The following is a 19,388-nucleotide window of genomic DNA, read 5'->3' as shown; positions in this document are numbered from 1 at the left end:
ACTACCAAAACTGTTGTCAAATTTGACACATGATTTGACAAATGTCAAATTTGACAGCGGCTATACCATGCTATTAGAGAAGCAAAAATGGTTCTCTAATGACATGGTAAAGCAGGTCACCAATATATAAGTTTTAACACAAATTTGTATAATTAGTAATACAAACTTGTATAACCAAAAACATAAAAATATGTAAGTACCTTGCATACATACCTAAAAAAGACCCGTCATTATTATATGTTCTATAAGTACAATCCATAAGATGGTGGCCCAAACTTTTGTAGCCTTCTTTAATTGATTGGTCTAAGAAGATGTATTCTCTACCATCAAATCTATAATTATTACCTCAAGATATGATTCAATTAATGTTTATTGTCAAATTTTAGGAACCAAAACTCCCCCATACTTATTCCTAAATCAAGCATGCTGCATACCCCCCCCCCCCCCCCAAGTGGGGGTCGCGCCCCCAGTGACGTGGCGCGCCCCCACTGGCCGAAAGCTTTAAAAAAAAAAAAAAAAAAAAAACAGTTTTTTTTTTTGAACCAATCCGGGGCCGACACCTCACTGGGGGTCGACCCCCAGTGGGGGTATGAAGCTTTTTTCATTCCTAAATTATTGAATTTACCTTTTTTTTCAGAACTTATTGAATTTACGTTTTTTTTTTTTTTTTTTTTTTTTCAAACTCAAGTTCAAAATGCCCCTAGATCAATGAGAGATTTAAAAACTATTCGCAAGTTTCTCAGTAGGGAACCTAGTGAGACACTAGAGAATTGGTTTTTTAACAAAACCAGGTGAAGTCTAGTGTTCAAAACATGACACAAACTTTACAATGGTCCTAGACATCATTGCCTGTAATAACAATACAAGGGGCAAGAAAGTCACCAAATGAATCTCAACAGGAGTGCATGAACATTTACATACCACTCCATATTTGAATTAGGGGTGAGTAACGGATATTTTGATTTGTTCAAACCGACTGAATCAAATTGATCCGTCGCATTTTAGACGGATGTGTGCTGACTAGCAGACAGTTGTGGATTAATTTTTTCCAATCCACCTAATTTTGGATGGATGGCAGATTTAAAATTTCTTTGGCCGCAACCGAACCACCAAACTGCAAGTATCCCTAGTAATTTGTAAAATTTTGTATTTTCAATTTGTTTAGATAATTTGTTTGTATTTTTGATTTTTAAAAAAAATTTAGATATTCTGTTGTATTTTTAATTTGTTTTCAATTTAAAAATCCTTTGATCAAATGGTAAGGGTTGATATTTGATATTTTTATATGAAAAAAATAAGGTTTAATTTTGTCATTTAAAAAAAAAAATCAAATTAAATAATTCTTAAATAAAAAAGATAATGAAATAATTTTAATAATGCATAATTTTCTTATATGTATTTATTATTTGTATTTGACAATTTACTTGATAATCTTTTAGTTATGTTGAGTTAAATTATTATCCAAAAAAAATGTTAACAAGTTTTTGTATTATGTTTAAAATTTGTAAAAGTTTAAACTGCCAAACTGATTCGCATCCATCTGTCAATCCATCAATCCGCATCCATCAATTCGGCAAACGGATGTAAATTAATTTTTTCCAATCCGCCCATACAACAGACGGATGGTGAATTAGATGTTTCCTGACTACAACCGAACTGCGAACACCCCTAATTTGAACCACATATAAATCTAAGCTGGGAAACCCCATGCCTGGTTAATAATCAATGCGTTCCAACACCTTCCTCGCTCAACCATGCCTTCCTTGAACACGGCTTCTATATGCATTTTTCAAAATAGTAACACCAAACAAATTATACATTTTGAAAAAAGAAAATGGAAAACAGAATATTGCATGTATTATCACAGCACCCCATTCAACCACAAAATAAATCAGCATCTTTAAACCAATTTTAAATATGCAAATACAAAAACTCCAGCATGTGTAATACGGAGGCTGTAAAAATGAATATGATGAAATGCTGCAGATACTGGTAAACCGGTATGGAAATGGACCATTTTCTGGTGTGCACTGCTGCAGATACTGCTAAACCAAGTCATGGAAATGGACCATTTTCTGGCACTTTCTGGTGTGCACTGCTAAACCACCAGTCATTAACATGCAACTGTGTTTGTGTACTGGCAGAGAGTCCATATAAGTCCATATAAACCCATAATCAGAAGAAGAGTAATAGTCTTCAAATTCAATTTGACGATAATCTGCTCTGCTAAATATCCGACATAATCATACCAAGCTAAAATTAACATTACAAAAGGAGACCAAATGGAAAACTTCTCACAAATACAAACCATTAGCTAATTCAATCAAGATCTAATGCAAGTCTAAGAGAGTGATCTGGCTGAATATCTTCACAGCACGACCAAACTGAAAAACATCCCTGCGAAAAAAAAAATGCATATTAGAGGTCACACTCTCAAAGCATTTTCTATAGACTAGTTAATACGAGCCCCAATAGTTAATACTACCATGATATTGTTATACACATCAAACATAACATCATAAAAAATATACACTCTTCCTTGAAGGTTTAGTCAATTAGCAAGATAGTATATGAAAAATGCATGAAAGAAAAAAATCAAAAATTTTGCCTTTTTTTTTAATTTTTTTAAGGCAAGGGAGTCCTTGAAAGTCTTGGAATGTAAAATTTCTCATTAACTTAAACAACCCTCTTAAGCCTAAATTTAGATTTTCATTTGACCCAAAATATAAGCAAAACATTTGCCACTTTCCAGATTTGGCCATAGTTCTTTCCACTCGTTTAAAATGGATAATAATGACACTTACATAAAATATAACAATGTTTTTGCAGCTCAAAAGTCACCGAAATGGACCATTTTCTGGCACTTTCTGGTGTGCACTGCTGCAGATACTGCTAAACCACCAGTCATTAATACATGCAACTGTGTATGTGTATTTGTGTACTGACAGAGTGTCCATAATCAGAAGAAGAGTAAGAGTATTCGAATTCAGTTTGACGATAATCTGCTCTGCTAAATATACAACGTAATCATACCAAGCTAAAATTAACATTACAAAAAGGAAAACTACTCACAAAAACAAACCATTAGCTAATTCAATCAAGATCTAACGCAAGTCTAAGAGAGTGATTTGGCTGAATATCTTCACAGCATGACCAAACTGAAAAACATCCCTGCAAAAAAAAAAAATGCATATTAGAGGTCACACTCACAAAGCATTTTCTATAGACGAGTTAATATTAGCCCCACTAGTTAAAACTACCATGATATTGTTATACACATCAAACATAACATCATAAAAAATATACACTCTTCCTTAATGTTGTGTTTGGTTGAGTGATTTGGAGAGGGATTTGGAAAGAGAAAGGGAAAAGGTGTGTGAAACTGGGTGAAATGTAAGTATATTTTATTCACATTTCACCTAACTTTTCCATTTCTCTTTCCAAATCTCTCATCAAATCCTCCAACCAAACACAGCGTAAGGGTTCAGTTAATTAGCAAGATAGTAGATGAAAAATGCATGAAAAAAAAAAAATTTGGGTTTTTTTTTAATTTTTTTTTTTTTTTTTTTAGCGAGGTAGTCCTTGAAAGTCTTGGAATGTAAAATTTCTCATTAACTTATACAACCCTCTTAAGCCTAAATTTAGATTTTCATTTGACCCAAAATATGTGCAAAACAATTACCACTTTCCAAATTTGGCCATAGTTCTTTCCACTCGTTTAAAATGGATAATAATGACACTTACGTAAAATATAACAATGTTTTTGCAACTTTCAAACTACAAACTTTTCAAATTGTTTTATTGCAAAATTTACATCCTAAGCACATGCATGCAAGAAAAAAAAATTATTTTTTTCCCCTTTATGTCGTTTCACTTTCTACCATTTTCACTTTTCATCATCCTCATTTTTTTTCCTTTTTTTTTTTTAAATATCAGTCTAACTGTCGCTTTAAATTGCTCGATCAAATGGAACTGGATTTTTATTATTCTTGCCATAAATTAAACACATTCACAACTCTTGCCTTGAAAAAACATGACTTTCAGGCTCTAATCCACAACAAACACCACAACCACACTGACTAATGCACTTTACAGTGTACAGCGATCTACAGACTCCAACTGTTTAGAAAATTGCACTGATTACTGGATGCTTTTACGTATTGATTCCATAGTGTCAAATTATGCTCAATACAACAATTAGATATCATAAGCATAGCTCTAGATCCAAAACCAGGCAACTGAAAAGTGAAAATATGATGCTTGTTTTATTTTAATTGGACCCCAATATTTTCTAATTGACAAACACAAACAATTAATTAGCATTTACACAAGAAAGGAAGGCACTTGAGCTGTACTAAACAGAGTGCATGTAATCCTCATTAAGATCACATTATACTAATCTTGGGAAAGAACTTGTGCATAGCTCAAGTGGTTGTAACTCTAGATTTTTGAAGGGTGGGTTTGGGGTTCAAGCTTACAGAGAAGCATCAAAAGGCCGGTTATGCTAACCTAACTTGCTAACCTGTTAACATCCAACCTAGTGCAAAAATAAATAAATAAAACTAATTTGTGTAGGGAACAAATTCTTCATAACCAATATGTCCATGTGGACTTCTAGATCCCTGTACCAACAGAAGACTTGACAATATAATTAATGCAAAATTCCCAACATAATCATCAATTGGGTTGAATTTGCAAATCAATCCCAGCAGGCTCAATAGATCATTGAGAGAAAAGGGTAACAGCTCCATACAGGTATAGAAATTCGACCCTTATTAGCAGGAAATAAAGCAAATAACTGAGCAACATGCCACATCAAAATTAAGCTATCAACATCATAGCAGGGGGGAAAAGAAATAAAGATGCTAATCACATTTTTTATAATGGGGAAACCTTTCCATCTGCCTGTGTCTATATTAGGATTTTTGTTTGCTGTAAGTGGCAATCAGTACAGCTATCCAAGCTCCATACACGATTACCAAATCCAAGTGACACAACTAACACACACATACACAGGTGCGGAAGGGAACAGAATGTCGTATCATCTACTCAAAACACTAGTTGTAATAAAATACAATATCGAAACATTTAATCTTACATTAATGATGATGTCACATGAACCAGATGGTACAAAAGTAGCAAAATTCACAAGAACTTTTTGCCTTTTGATGGTCAGAATCTGCTTAGAGAGAAAAAGGGAGTACATGCGGATGAAGGATGAAAGGTACCTCCTTGAAGACAAAAGAAGCGAGAATAGAAAAAGAGAGTAAAGTAGTTCCCAACCACCAAGAGTCCCATCATAAAAATTATCTCTACATGATCAAAGCGTAGCTGTACCTTTTTCACCCAAACTACATGACAAAACAACCACTGAGTTTCAAAAACATATATAGCAACCATAACGTTCAAAGTCATCCCAAGCCTAACTCACTTTTCACCAAAACCAGCACGATTATTCAAAGGATCTAAATTGGTGAAAAGGTCAGCATAAAAATTAAAATACATAAAGAGTTTTGGTAGTTAATGGTTCCCTCTTTAAATAGCAAAGAAACGTTCCATCACTATAGACTGAACACACTATGAAACTTTTTGATTATTAGTAGCGGCTCATGTGGAACCCCCAGCTCCAAGCGGGCAAGCCTGCAACTCACGTTTTGGCTATATAAACATAGCCAGAGACTCTGTTTTAGCTTAGACTAACGGCAACGATTCCTAGTGTTTAGCTGTAGCAGGCAATAGTTGCTTAAAAAGTATACATGGCCATGTAGTTTGGAGGATGAGCATAAACCCAACTCATTTTCAAATAGATCACAAATCAGATAAAAACCAGCATCCCTCACGGTACTATAAGGTTTAGACAGCATGACAAACAAGGTCAGGAATCATGAGCATTATTGCTTTATATGCATGAAATACACGAAAAGATGTGATCACAAAATCCATAACTGGAAGGGGTTTGACAGGGAAGTCTATTAAAAGATACTTACCCAATCAAAGGTGAGAGGAGGTTGGGGGATATAAAAGAAAATGGTTTCAACAGCCAAACTACACCCAATTTAGCTCCATCTTAATTCTTAATGATGCCGGTCAAAAGTCAGTCACAATATTTACTAAATTTTGGCATTTCAAAAATAACTAGAGGGAAAAATCTAGGAACCACAATTCTATCCTTCATAAAGATGGCTAAGATGTCCAATTCATAAGCACACACGGTTTTGTTGCTTATCAAGGACCCTAACTACATATTGCTTCTCTAGAAACCTTAGATTAAAACAATGAGGGGGAAAAAACAAGAAAAAGAATGAAAGAAAAGCCATGACTACACACCTTGATTTCCTTTTACATGAATAATCTTTCACTATATGAAAAATATATACATTATTGCTATTGCTTGCACTTCCTTCAAATACAGTACTAACAGTAGGCAACTATCAAGAATGGTAAAGAATGCAAAAGTAACAGGACATGGGTAAAAGTTTTACTTACAAGAGTAAGCAATAAAACACATACAGAACCACTAGAATGGCACCCCTAGGAAGCACGAGCAGATACATCAATACAGAAAAACCAAAAGAAAGGTAGGGTTCGGGTACGGTCCAATACATCCATACTATATATATAATTTTATAATTCACTAGTACATGACATATAATAATTAAAAAATGTAAAAAATAATTAAAGTACTTTTGTAATGGTCAAAAAGAATTTCAAGTAATTTTTATATTTTTTTTATAATTGTAAAAATCTCCTCTATATTTAAAGTTTTTAAAAATAGACACAAAACAATTATTCTAGTATCCCATATTTTTAAAAAAAATTATATTTTTGTCCCAAAGTATCCACAAAAGTCCCTGATATTAACACATTCGTAGACTATACATAATTAAGGATAAAATTCAATTGTCTTTTGTTTCAATGTAAAACAATTTCTTGGAATATTTTATCAAAAAAATTACTTGTCCTCCTATGTTTGGTTGGGAACCTCAAAATGAGCCAAAAAATATTTTCCAATTTTTGATTGGCACAAAAAATCATAAAGATTTCAAATTTCCAAAAAAATATATTTTAAAATAAATAAATAAATAAATAAATAAGAAGCACAAACAATTCTAAGAAAACATTATGATTGCGTCAGACACCAGCCTTCATAGAACACTTCTCACATTATTTATTATTTTTTTTTTTTCCAGTTTCAAACAAGTTTCAATCACTTGGGGAACTCATGTGCCTATTGTTTAGACACAGAAAGCACATTACAAGTTTAAAGAAAATAACTTCAAGTCTAATGATGACAAAATAATGTAGATTTACATACTAACTCCTAATCATTGTTTCGAATTAGTGTTATATTGCAATTTTAATATCTTTAGATGAAATTCATATCTATGACCATAGTTGTCAAATCGAGATTCGAATCATGAATCGAAATAGCTATGTACCAAATCGCGAATCGAATCATGAATCGTAAAGATTCAGTTAGTTTTTCTAAATTACATAAAAAATAAATAAACAAATAAATAAATAAACATATTTATACACTTAGATATTATAAATATGAAATATTTAGACTTAAAAGTAATGAAAATGTTATTTTACATATTGATCACGTGGTCTAAATAGGTAAGACGCTTCTATGGCAAGAGATGTGGGTCCGAGCCCCACCGTGATCTATCATCCTATATTATATTTATGTATTTATGATATAATTTATATAAATTCACATCACATCATATATGTATGGCAATCCACATTCATTATAATATGATTCTATGAATGTATGATCATGAATAAGGTTCACAACTTAACAAATTCAAACTTTTCAAAACTCTAATCTATGCTTGTAAAGTAACTTGTGTCAAAAAGAGACCATACAAAACAAAAGTTAGATTAGACAAAGTTAAAAATTCCAAAAAGCCTCCATCTCTTCATTTCAATCTTCATCATCTCCAAGGTCAATATCAGAGTCATCCTCTTCATCATCATCTACCAGAGTCACTTCATCAAACTCTTCTTCCTCTTCCTCTTCTCCACCTTGAATCAATTCAACTTCATCATCATCTTCAAATACTTTTCTTTTTCCTCTATCGGCGACATTTAAATTTCTTGGTCCTCCATTAATAAAAGTAAATAAGTTTATGAATGAGCAAGTAAACGTGAAAATATAGAAACTAAATCTTTGAAATTAACTTATTTAAAATATAGAATTATACCCCTCTTTTTCTCTTTTTGCTACTTGTTGCCCCTCCATCATCTTCGAAGCACTATTGGATGTCCATCCATGAATGATCTTCGGGTAGACATGGATCCTCTTTCTCGGTAATCCATTCATCATCGGATTCCATATCCGATAAATAAATAGGATCATAAGTCTCACTCCTTTCTTGTCTCTTAATTTGCCTCAAGTTGAATGTTATACTTCACAAAAACCAAAGCATTCAACCGTTGTTGCTCCAACCGGTTTCTTTTCTTCGAGTGCACATGATCAAAAGTGCTCCAATTTCTCTCACACCCGGTGGCACTACAAGTAAGGCTTAGCACTCTAATAGCTAGCAATTGAAGCTCTTTGCACTCTTCTCCATAACTTTCCCACCATAGAGCTGTAATTAAATGACAATGAGATGTTTGAGAATAATGCATGCCCACATAATTGTTGTGAAATTATGAATATACAATTTCATAATCCAAAATTTTACCAGGTTGTTTCTTTTCCCTTGTCAAGATGGCCATGCTCATAACAAACATACCCTCGGCCTTCTTGAACTTTTCTAATTGCTCATCAACCTTCACTCTACCCTCTATATCCAGATACATCCTCTCAATGGTTTTAAATAAACCAATTTTCACCTCCATGTACGTAGTGAAGTTTTCTTGATAATGAAGCCTAGAAAGAAAAGAGAACTTCATAAATAAATTCCATTACACATTTTGTATATAAGTCACACAACACAAATAATTAGACAAAAAGAATAAAAAACTTACATTGGATTAAGGTAATATGCCGCCGCATGAAAAGGCCTATGGAGTTGTAAATCACATCTAGCATCAATAATTTCCCAAATGCACTTATATCTACCCCTCACATGGTTCAAGTTTGAAGCAATTTCTTCCTTCGCTCTATCCATAGCTTCATAAATAAATCCCATTGCCAGCTTTGCATCACCATCCACAAGCCTCAAAATTTTCATCGAAAGGAGCACACTCTTCAAGCAATACTTGATTGCTTTCTAAAATCTAGCATCTCCCAAGATTGTTCCCTGTGCCTTTTTTGCATTAACAAATGTAGAATAGGTGCTTTTAGTCCACCCTTCCGATGCAAACATAGCTCTAAATTGGAGCTTTCTATCTTGGAAACTTTTTAAAGTAAGGAAGGCGGTGACAAATCTAGTAACCGCGGGTCTTGTCAACTCCCTATCCTTTGTAAATTTCCTAAACAAATCAAGCACCCAAGCATGCCTATAAATGTACATAGTGATTTCCTTGGCTTTATTAATGTATCTTTGAAAACCATCAACTCACCTATGTCACTTAACATTAAGTCAAGGCAATGTGCTACACATGGGGACCAAAACAATTTAGTCCTCTTCTCTTCCAATAATCTACCGGCACCCACATAGGCCAATGCACTATCAGTTACCACTTGAACCACATTTTCTTCCCCAATTTCATTCACAATGTCATCAAGCATCTCAAATAATTTCACAGAATTTTTAATTGCACCAGAGGTGTCTATTGATTTAATAAACACCGTTCCACTTGGACTATTAACAAGGAAATTAGTAAAGAGAGTGAGACTTTCCATCGGTCCATCCATCAGACATTATAGTGCAACCTTTCTTCTATTCCTTCCTATACACTTCTAAACTTGCATTCACATGATCAATCTCTTTTTTCAAAAAAGTTACTCTCACTTTATGATAACTAGGTGATTTCAATCCCACACCATACTCACCAACCGACTTCAACATCTTTTTAAAGAAGGGGCTTTTCACTAAATTAAAAGCTAATGCATGCCCATAAATGACTCTACAAATATCTCTAATCACGGGCTCCCTTTACTTTACCATTTGATTCAAACTTTGTTGCTTTGCCCTCCCCTTTGTGACATGCATCCATAGTTCCCCCTTTTCCCCTCCAACATTTTTTTCTTCAAAACAATCAACATCTATAATATTGCCTTGTTTTTTTTCCACTTAACAGTTGTGAAAACATATTTAGGCCTCGTTTGGGAACAGGCTAATTTAGTAACTTTTTGGCTAATTACGAAAAGATGTGCAAAAAGTAGAGAGAAAAGAGAATCTGACTTTTTGGTATGAGTTGTTGGCATTTTGGCTAATTTAGTAACTTTTTGGCTAATTAGCTAAAATAGCCTCTTGCCAAACGAGGCCTTATAATATCTTTAGAAACTTGACTACAAGCACCAACATTATCATGAGTTCTGACTAAATGATTTTTCATTCGAATCACCTCACCCTAGTAATCTTTTCCACAATAATTACATCTCAGATGCATTTTATTGTTATCTTTGATATGGGTACAATAGTCCCATGTCGGATCTTGTTTCCCACTCTTTTTTTTTTTTCCTTTTCATATTTTTCTTATCTATCAAAGAAAGCAAAATATTTTTCTAATGTCCTAGCACAGCAGCAGCTTCAATACTACAGTCCACAGTAGACAACAACAATAAAGTAATGGAAAAATTTTAAGTCAATGTAGCATTTTATAATACCTATGAGGTTTGTCTATTAGTAGCTCAAACAAAGTTGAAGACCTAAATAAAGCTTTGTGCAAGTTGAAGACAAGAAGGACCACGAAGCATATTCTTGCAGCAAGGGGCCACCAAATAGTGAGAAGAAGGACCACAAGCACTGCGTCGAACAGAGAGGAGAGTTTTTCTAGGGTTTTGTCTTTTTGGAGTAAAAAGAGAACATGGGTTAGCTTCGTTGGACTGTCGTTTGGCCTTAGAAGACAAGGCGACCCATCGTTTGCGAAGAAAAAGCAAAAAAATTGGGCCAAAAATTAAATTTTCTTCATTCGGGTCTGAGAAATCTAGGTCGACCCGCGACTGTCATGAATCGTACAATTCAACGATTCAGTGATTCATATCGTGAATCAATCAATTCGGCTGCAATTCTGTGCCATTTGTGATTCCATCTACCTGTTCGAATCGATCTCCATATGCATCGAACCGAATCGTACAATTCTAACAACAAAGTCTATGACATAATAAATTTATAGAACTACATATTTAGCATGTATTCCCTATGTCTTGTGATTATCCAACATTTTTTTAAGAAATTTTGATGTCAACATGTCCATTTTGTGTCGTGTCACATGTCTATGCTTCATAGTCAAATTCCATTTACCACATGAATAGCATGTAGAGCAACAAGAAAATCAACCAAAAAAATTATTTTCTATCTAAAGAAAGTGGTGGTGGGTAGTTGCGATGATGGTGGTTGGGAAACGACGATGGTTGTGGTGATTGTGGCGGTGGCAGTTGCGATGGTGGTTGTGTAGGCTTGAAAGTAACATCAATCACCATTCACCAACAATGACTTAAATAGCTTCTTGTTCCTAAACAAGGCCAATAAGTTCCATAATTGATCCACATCAAATCTCAAAAGAGTGAATGACAAACAGGCAATAATAAAGATAGCTATTCTATTTGAACATTGGATGAGTTCAATGTATCAAGAATTGAGTTCAATGGAAAGCAGGTGTTATGTCTACCTATGCAATAAATCTGTGCATCTTCCAAAGTATTCAAATCTTGTTTGATTCTCAAAAGATTAAAATAATAAACAAATGGTACGATGAGTGTTCAACATGTGTTGAGGTGTGTTCATATCAAACAAAATACCTTCACAAAAGTGTCAATGTTTCTTAGTGATTGACAATAAATAAATTTTATTAAAAATAACAAAAGAAAACATACAAAAGAACTCCACTAGAAGCACAAAATGGAAGGAGGGAAATAAAAAGAAGAGGACATCACATACTGCCCTCTAATCCTTGTCAAGCAAAAACAATGAAATCCCTTATTGCAGGGGAAGAAACAAAAGCCTAAAATGATGATCTATGATAAATCTTATCCCACATCCCTCTAGGTCCTCAAATTTATCTTTAAAAAATGGTTGCAATTCATTTTCAACCAAATTGCAAAGGAAGGTGACACAATCCCATAGAACTTGAGCTCTCTTATAGATAGTTTGATACCAAATCCCCAGTAATTAAACAAAAGCATTTGAATAGAAAATGGACAACCTACCCAATCCATAGTAAACACATAAAATAGTTTGCGCCATAATGAAAATGCCACGGGACAATGCAAAAAATTATGGTCAATACTTTCTTCATCCTTTTAACATAAAATAAGACACTATGAAAGCAAAGAGCAAATGCTTTTTTGAAACAAATCATTAGTATTTAATCTTCTTATTAGCCACAGAACAAAGAAAAAAATTTACTTCTAAGGGGCACACAAGATTTCCAAATCAATTCATAAGGGGAAAAAGAAGAACAATATGATTAATAGAATATCTATTAATTCATGAAAGAAAGACTTGCAAGAAAACAAATCCAAGGAATGAGTGAACCACACTTTTCCATCCATAGCATAATGCCTCAAAGAAACAAACATAATGAAATAGCTAACAACGATACCAAATCATTAGCCTCCCTATCATTTAAATTTCTGGAAATTTTGAAATTCTAAGAAATAGGAGCCTCATATAAACAAGCAAGAGAAGAAATAAAAATATTATTAGAGCAAGGTAAGCACTAATGTGCGAAAACCACCAATAAAAATCATCACCAGCGCAAACATCCTTCCAAAAGCAAACATTCTCTCCATTCCATACCATAAGACAAATGAAATGTAAAAAAATGATCAAGTTTCGGAGAATTGCAGATGCATGGAGCTCTAAAATTTCCCTTGAAAACCATCTAAGATTCCCAACCATTGGGGTATTGTTTCCCTTCCAAAGTATAAAGGGAGTCTTGACATTGGGAATATTTTGGCTAAGGCACTATTTAAGTAAATGATGGTTGTGGAGATTCCCTTAAGCCAAATGCTTTATGGCATTATATGATTAAGAGCACATGTTTCCCTCATCACAACCTTTCGACAAACATCCCTTATCAATATTTCATTTCTATCAGGCACTCGAATCAGTGTCTTAAACAAGGACAAGAAATAAATAGGAATGGGCAGATTTCACCAAGTGTACCTGCCTCCCTTAAAAATCAAAGCCAATTTCAACCCTCCAATCTTGACAATGATTGGATCCTAAAAATCATTACCAACAATTACCTCCTAAGAGTAAAACTAAATATTTAAAGAGGCAAATATTCAAAGGGACACCTAGGGTACAAAGAGAAGAAATGGAGGGAGGAGAAGGATGGAAGCCTGTGTTTAGACAAAGAATAGGAAGGTATGGGTCATCATCAAACATGCATACGATCTTTGCTGACGAGATTCCGAAATCAATGAATCCTAAAGAACTATATGTTATGTTTTCAAACTTTGGGGTGGTGAAGGATGTTTACATCCCAGATAAGAGAAGGAAAGACACAAAGTTCAAATTTCGCTTTGTTAGATATGACTGTCCCGTCGCAGCGGGGATAGCTATTTAGAAAACGAATGGAACATGGTGTGATAACAAAGTTTTAAAGGTGAAAAGGGCTGATTTCGGAAAGGACCAAGGCCAACGTAAGAAACGAGGAGTGGCACAGAGATTTGAAGCTCCAGCAAGAACAAGGGTTGAGGGCAAACAAAGGAGGAGCTCTTACGCTGATATCCTACAAGGGAGGATAGAAGGAGGTGGAAACGACATCAAAATCAAGGCAGAAGATTTTGGAAATGGATCGCTGTATGAAAGTGTGATAGTCAAGTTGAACACTCATTGCAACTTTACAGAGTTCAAGAAGGAGCTTCCAAATAGAGGATTAAAGGACTTACACGTGAGAGGAGGAGGTAGAATTGCATATGTAATGTTCAAATCAATAGAAGCAATGAAAAACAGAGTGAATAAACTTGGTGACTGGATGAAAGACTAGAGTGACTCAGTTCTTGAATGGGAAAATGGGATGAGAGTGGACAATGAAAGATTTGTATGGCTAAATTGTTATGGAATGCCTCCCAATCTCTGGAATATTACAAACTTTCAAAAACTAGGAGAATTGGAAAAGCAAAAGTAGCATCTACCCAATTCAAGTAGTTGAGGAGAGTAACCCAGAAGAAAGCTACAAGGGCAGGGATGACCAGAGCTCTGCAAACTGCCATGGGAACAACAATGAAGATGATGACGTGGATGACATGGAAGCTGGGATGGACGATTATGGTGACATGGCAATTGGTAAAAGGACCATAGATAGAAGGAGGGGACAGTAGATGGGCATAATTGCAACTCTGCATCTGTCTCAATGGTGAACGAAACAGGAGCAGAAGTGGGAACTCTAAATTCAGCAGAGAAGCTACAGTGATGATGATCAATAGGAGCACAAAGGAAATAGGGGAAGATCTAGAAGAAGGAAGGCAAAGAAGGGACTACCCTTTAGCAATGGTTTTCAAAGGGGAGCATTATTTCATGCATCAGCTGTTGCAGTTTCAGCTTCAGTATCAGTCAAAAGCAGCTAAAACAAACAGAGGAAACTACAGGAAGAAGCTCAGGCTACAATCCAAGTTGGGAAGGCTCTGGGGGTGGAGATGAGAGGAAAGGATGGAAAAAGTATTGAAAAAATAATCCAGATGGAGAATGATGATGCTGAAAGACTAAGTGCAAAAGGGGACAAGGGAGGTGCTTAATTTAGCATCTTTGGAATTTGAAGGTAAAATGTTGGTTTTTTATGAAGATTATGTCATGGAATGTGAGAGGGTTAGAAAGGGTGGAAAAAAGAAGAATCAAGGAGCTACTGAGAGTGAAGAAAATTGATATCGCTTTGTTACAAGAATCAAAAATATCAAACACTACTGAAGACTTTGTTAGGTCTGTATGGCCTAATGACCTGATGAAGTTTACGGCTGTAGATGCTGAAGGAAGTGCAGGTGGGCTGCTATGTATGTGGAAGGCAGAAGAAGTATTTGTCTTGAAAGATTGTTGCTGCTCCCGAAACTTCATCTTACTTATAGGTACTATTCATTTAAGTATTGAATGTGTGATTGGAAATGTATATGCCCCAAATGAAGATATGAATAGAAGAAGGGTTTGGGGTGTGTTAAATAACCTAAAGAGTGTCTTCCCTAAACCATTTCATTCGCAATCTTGAAATGATAGATATTCCAATGTTGGGAAAACAATATACATGGGGTAATTCTCAGAACTGCAGCAGGTTAGACAGATTCCTAGTGAACCTTGAATGGCTAGAGTGGTTTAGATTTGACTATAACGAGCAAATGACTCTATGAAAAGACAACCACAAATTCACTTCCTCCACCTATCATCACTAACACAGTATTTTTAAAGGCTCTAGGCGCACTGAGGCAATAAGGTCTAGCCTAAGCGAAAGGTGCGTGCCTCACCAAAGCAAAGTGCAAGCAGTCGAAGGAAAAGAAAATTATAATATAGGCAAAATTTTCACCATAACAAATATATATAAAACTTCAAAACCATTTCAGATAATTTTAAAATATAACATTCAATCTTCTAAAAATTAAAAAAATAATACCCAACAATTTATTTTTATTTTTATTTTTATTTTTATTTTTATTTGATAAAAAAGCAGATTTTATTAGAAAGTATCAAGATGATGCAAAGAAAAAAATATCTAACAAAAAATATAAAATATAACATTCAATCTTTTATCACTTTTTGCTTTCTTTTGATCACGTTTGGTCATTTTATATTGAAGAGTTTTGATTCCCTATGGATATGCGCACAAAAAAAGTACTTAATCAATACCTCAAATAGAAAAATATGTAAAGCCCATGAAACCCACTCCTCGTGCCTCAAAAAAATGTCTTCACCTCAACACCTAAGTTGTGCCTTGTGTATTGTGTCTCGCCTCGACTTGTTCGAAGCACAAGACTGCGCCTCATAGCACATCCGGCGCACGCCTTTTAAAACACTTAGGCGAACACCTTTTAAAACACTGGTCCAACAAGTTGTACTCCACATGATCACACGTGTTTTCAAAAACAACCTTAAAAATGGCACCGCTCTCTCTTGTTGCCTCCACTTCATTCCTCTACCACCTCATTTGCAATCAAAACCACATCTAAGATCAGACATCCCTCCATAAATGCCCATTGAGCAAAGGGCACAGTTTCCCCTAAAATAGATTTGGATTGATAACACTATTACCAAAACTTTATAAAGAAATAAACAATACTAATTGGCCTAAAATTCCCAATCCCAATAAATTATCCTTTTTAGTAATTAGGAACCAAACAATTAAGTATACACATACACACAAGAAAAGAGTGCAAATGCCCAAACAATGACCCTAAAAAATAATTTCAGAATATGTTTTACTTAAATTCAATCAAAAAGCTTGAATGAAACATATTTGATACTATCCAAAAGTTAATTTAACAATTGTAAACATATTAAACATACAAAATCAGTGTTGCTGCAGTTGCTAAGGGTTTGGCGGAGGTGGCATCCCAGGGCGAGGAGGGCCAAACACAGGAACAGCACCCGGCGGAGGCGGCATCCCAGGCCTCGGCGGCGGCGGTCCAGCCTGCATCCCCGGCCTCGGCGGAGGAGGTGGTCCTCTCATCATCTGCGGAGGCGGAACCATCGGTCTCTGCCCAAACTGCGGCGGCGGCATCGGGTACGGTGCAGAGCCCGGCCTTGGTGCAAACTGCGGCGGCATGGGGGGCCCCCTCCCCATCTGCTGGGGCGGATACCCAGGCATCTGCCCAGGCGGCCGAATCACCGGCGCCGAAGCCTGCGCCGGGTAAGTCATCGGCGGAGCAGACATCTGCAGCATAGGAGGGCGGGAGATCTGCGGCTGCATCATCCCCGGAGCCGGTCCACCAACTCCACGAACGGGGCCAGCCAAACCGGGCTGTGCTTGGATGAGGGGGGCAGTGGGGACACCACGGCCGGCGGCGCGGCCAATGCCGGGACCGGCCAATGCGGCGGCGCCGGCGGCCTTGGCGCGGGACTCTTCGGGAGGGGGAGGGCCTTCGACGGTCATGGAAATGACTTCTTCGCCCCTGAGGAGGACGAGACCTAGGGTTCGGCGGTCGTCTCGATCTTCGGTGGTCTTCTTGGAGCCCTTGGCTGGGGGGAGTTTGCGGAACTCTTCGCAATCGCCGAGGACGAGGTTCATGTGACGATCGAATGCCATGAATTTGCCTACCAGTTGTCGACCGTCTTGGATTGTCACTCGCATTCGGTAGTTTATGTATTGAAGCATCTTTGAACTCTTCGACATCGACATCTTCTTCTTCGGAGTTTCGAATCTTCTGCCGGCTTCTGACCTGATTGATTTCTCTGCCTTGAGATTTCTCTTTAGGGGTTGACAGAGAGAGAGATAGAGAGAGGGGGGGGGGGGAGTGAAAGCGTCAGAGGTTTTTCTAGGGTTTTTGAGGCTGTGTTTGGTTTTCGAACACAGATTTAAATAGCGTTTGTTTGTTTTGAATTTTTAAATTCTAATTTTACATTTATTTTTGAAAAATCCTTTTCAAACAAAAAAATTTGACTCACTCAAAAGTTCGGCTAGTTAATCAAAACAATGTTTTTTTTTTTTCCACCTATTATGTTTATATTGTAGATAAAAAACATTTTCAAAATTTTTTTAATTTTTATATGAATTTTGAATGGAATTTTGAGTTGTGTGTTTAGTTAGAGCATCTCTAATGGAGCTCTCAAAACACTTGTCAAAATTATAATATAGCTTATAAGACAACCACAGCAACAACAGTAGCTCCAAGTTTAGCTTCAGCTTCAGAATCAGTTGCAACTGCTACAGCTCCAACTGTACATTCTCAATCAGTTACATCAAGAGCATTGTATAGTCAGTTAGGAATTGGTTAAGTAGTTAGGAATTGGTTAGGTAGTTACAATGAATTAGTTACAAGCTTAATTCAGCATTGTATATATAAATACAGTTGTGTGATTCATAATTCAATAATGAGAAAGAATATCCTTTTCTTCATGGTATCAGAGCTCCTATAGCTCCCACGACCACTTTGAATTTCTGATATCAATTTCTTTGTAGTTCTTCAAAGCTCTTCAAGAAGCTTCACAAATCTTCAATGACTTCTTCCACATCTTCAATGACTACCTCAAGCACTCTTCCTCCAAATCTCAATCTTCTCATCTCAAATCTCAATTCCTTTATAACTGTCAAGCTAGATTCATCAAATTTTATCATTTGGAGAAGTCAAGTTCTCAATATTCTACGTGCTACAAATTTGCTAGGGTTTGTTAATGGTTCTTCTCCTCCTCCACCATTAACAATCAAAAATGTTGATGGAGCTGAAGAAATCAATCTAGATTATGCACAGTGGAAACAGATTGATGCACATCTCCTGAGTTGTATTACAGCTACACTTACACCTGCGATTTTTTCTTCTGTTTTGCATCTGCAACAGAGTGCTGAGGTCTGAAATGTTATTTCTAAACGGTTCACTACTGTGTCTCGTAGTCATATTCATCAAATGAAGAATCGTTTGAATAATATGACTAAAAGCTCTCAGACAATTAAAGAATACTTATCTCAGATTAAAAATCTGGCAGATCAACTTGCACTTGTTTCTTCTCCTATAGAAGAAGAACATCTAGTTCTTCTCACCTTGAACGGTTTACCAGATGAATTTGATGCTTTAAAGACTACAATTCGAGCAAGAACCGAAGCTATTTCTATGGAGGAACTTTTTCTTTCTTCTATGTTCAGAGTCTCTACATATTGATTCAAAAACAAAAAAGATTCAGGCACATGAATCCCCCATTGCATATGCTACTACTCGTGGCTCTTTTGGCCGAGGACGGTCTTCGTTCAGAGGTAACAGAGGTAGTTCTAGATATGGCTACAGAGGTCGATACTCTCCTAAAAGAAGAGGTAGACAATTTTCAGGAGGACAACACAACAACAACTTGATTTGTCAGATTTGTGGTAAGACTAATCACTCAGCCTTGGATTGTTGGCATAGGTTAGATGCTACTTATCTTCCCACTCAGTCACAGTCTCAGCAAACTGCCTCTCCATCTTATCAATCTTCACAATCATCAACTGGACTGTCTAACTCTCAAGCTTATGTGGCCTCTGTTCCATCTCAATATGACTCTTCCCCATGGTATCTTGATTCAGATGCATCTGATCATATGACTAATGATCTGTCAAATCTGAGTCTTCATCAACCTTACCAAGGTTCTGATATATCACTATTGGTGATGGTAATTCTATCCCTATTATTCACACTGGTAAGGGTCTTTTGC

The 19,388-nt window shown here is 35.9% G+C and overlaps 2 protein-coding genes across 3 annotated transcripts; both read right to left on the bottom strand.

Annotated features, from left to right (window-relative positions):
- Nucleotides 1-2,154: 2,154 nt before the first annotated feature.
- LOC114274553 (uncharacterized) lies at nucleotides 2,155-17,575 on the bottom strand. Of its 2 annotated transcripts, none has more exons than XM_028216513.2 (3): nucleotides 16,557-17,575; nucleotides 3,073-3,171; nucleotides 2,155-2,397 (listed from the first exon to the last, which is right to left on the bottom strand). In XM_028216513.2, exon 1 carries the CDS (start codon nucleotides 17,386-17,388, stop codon nucleotides 16,579-16,581), a length of 810 nt encoding a protein of 269 aa, XP_028072314.2. In that variant the 5' UTR covers nucleotides 17,389-17,575; the 3' UTR covers nucleotides 2,155-2,397; nucleotides 3,073-3,171; nucleotides 16,557-16,578. The 2 variants fall into 2 exon arrangements, with proteins under 2 accessions (XP_028072314.2, XP_082739288.1); XM_082883162.1 differs by having other exon boundaries at nucleotides 3,083-3,171.
- On the bottom strand, nucleotides 7,937-9,327 carry LOC145797044 (uncharacterized). Its single transcript, XM_082883164.1, has 4 exons — nucleotides 8,980-9,327; nucleotides 8,694-8,881; nucleotides 8,211-8,597; nucleotides 7,937-8,109 (listed from the first exon to the last, which is right to left on the bottom strand). The coding sequence occupies exons 1-3, from the start codon at nucleotides 9,183-9,185 to the stop codon at nucleotides 8,389-8,391; spliced, it is 603 nt and encodes a 200-aa protein (XP_082739290.1). The 5' UTR covers nucleotides 9,186-9,327; the 3' UTR covers nucleotides 7,937-8,109; nucleotides 8,211-8,388.
- Nucleotides 17,576-19,388: the final 1,813 nt, after the last annotated feature.

The sequence above is a fragment of the Camellia sinensis genome, chromosome 8, assembly GCF_055761805.1.
Source record: "Camellia sinensis isolate YWXY chromosome 8, ASM5576180v1, whole genome shotgun sequence".
Lineage (NCBI taxonomy): Eukaryota > Viridiplantae > Streptophyta > Magnoliopsida > Ericales > Theaceae > Camellia > Camellia sinensis.
This window is presented reverse-complemented; position numbering and strand designations above follow the sequence as displayed.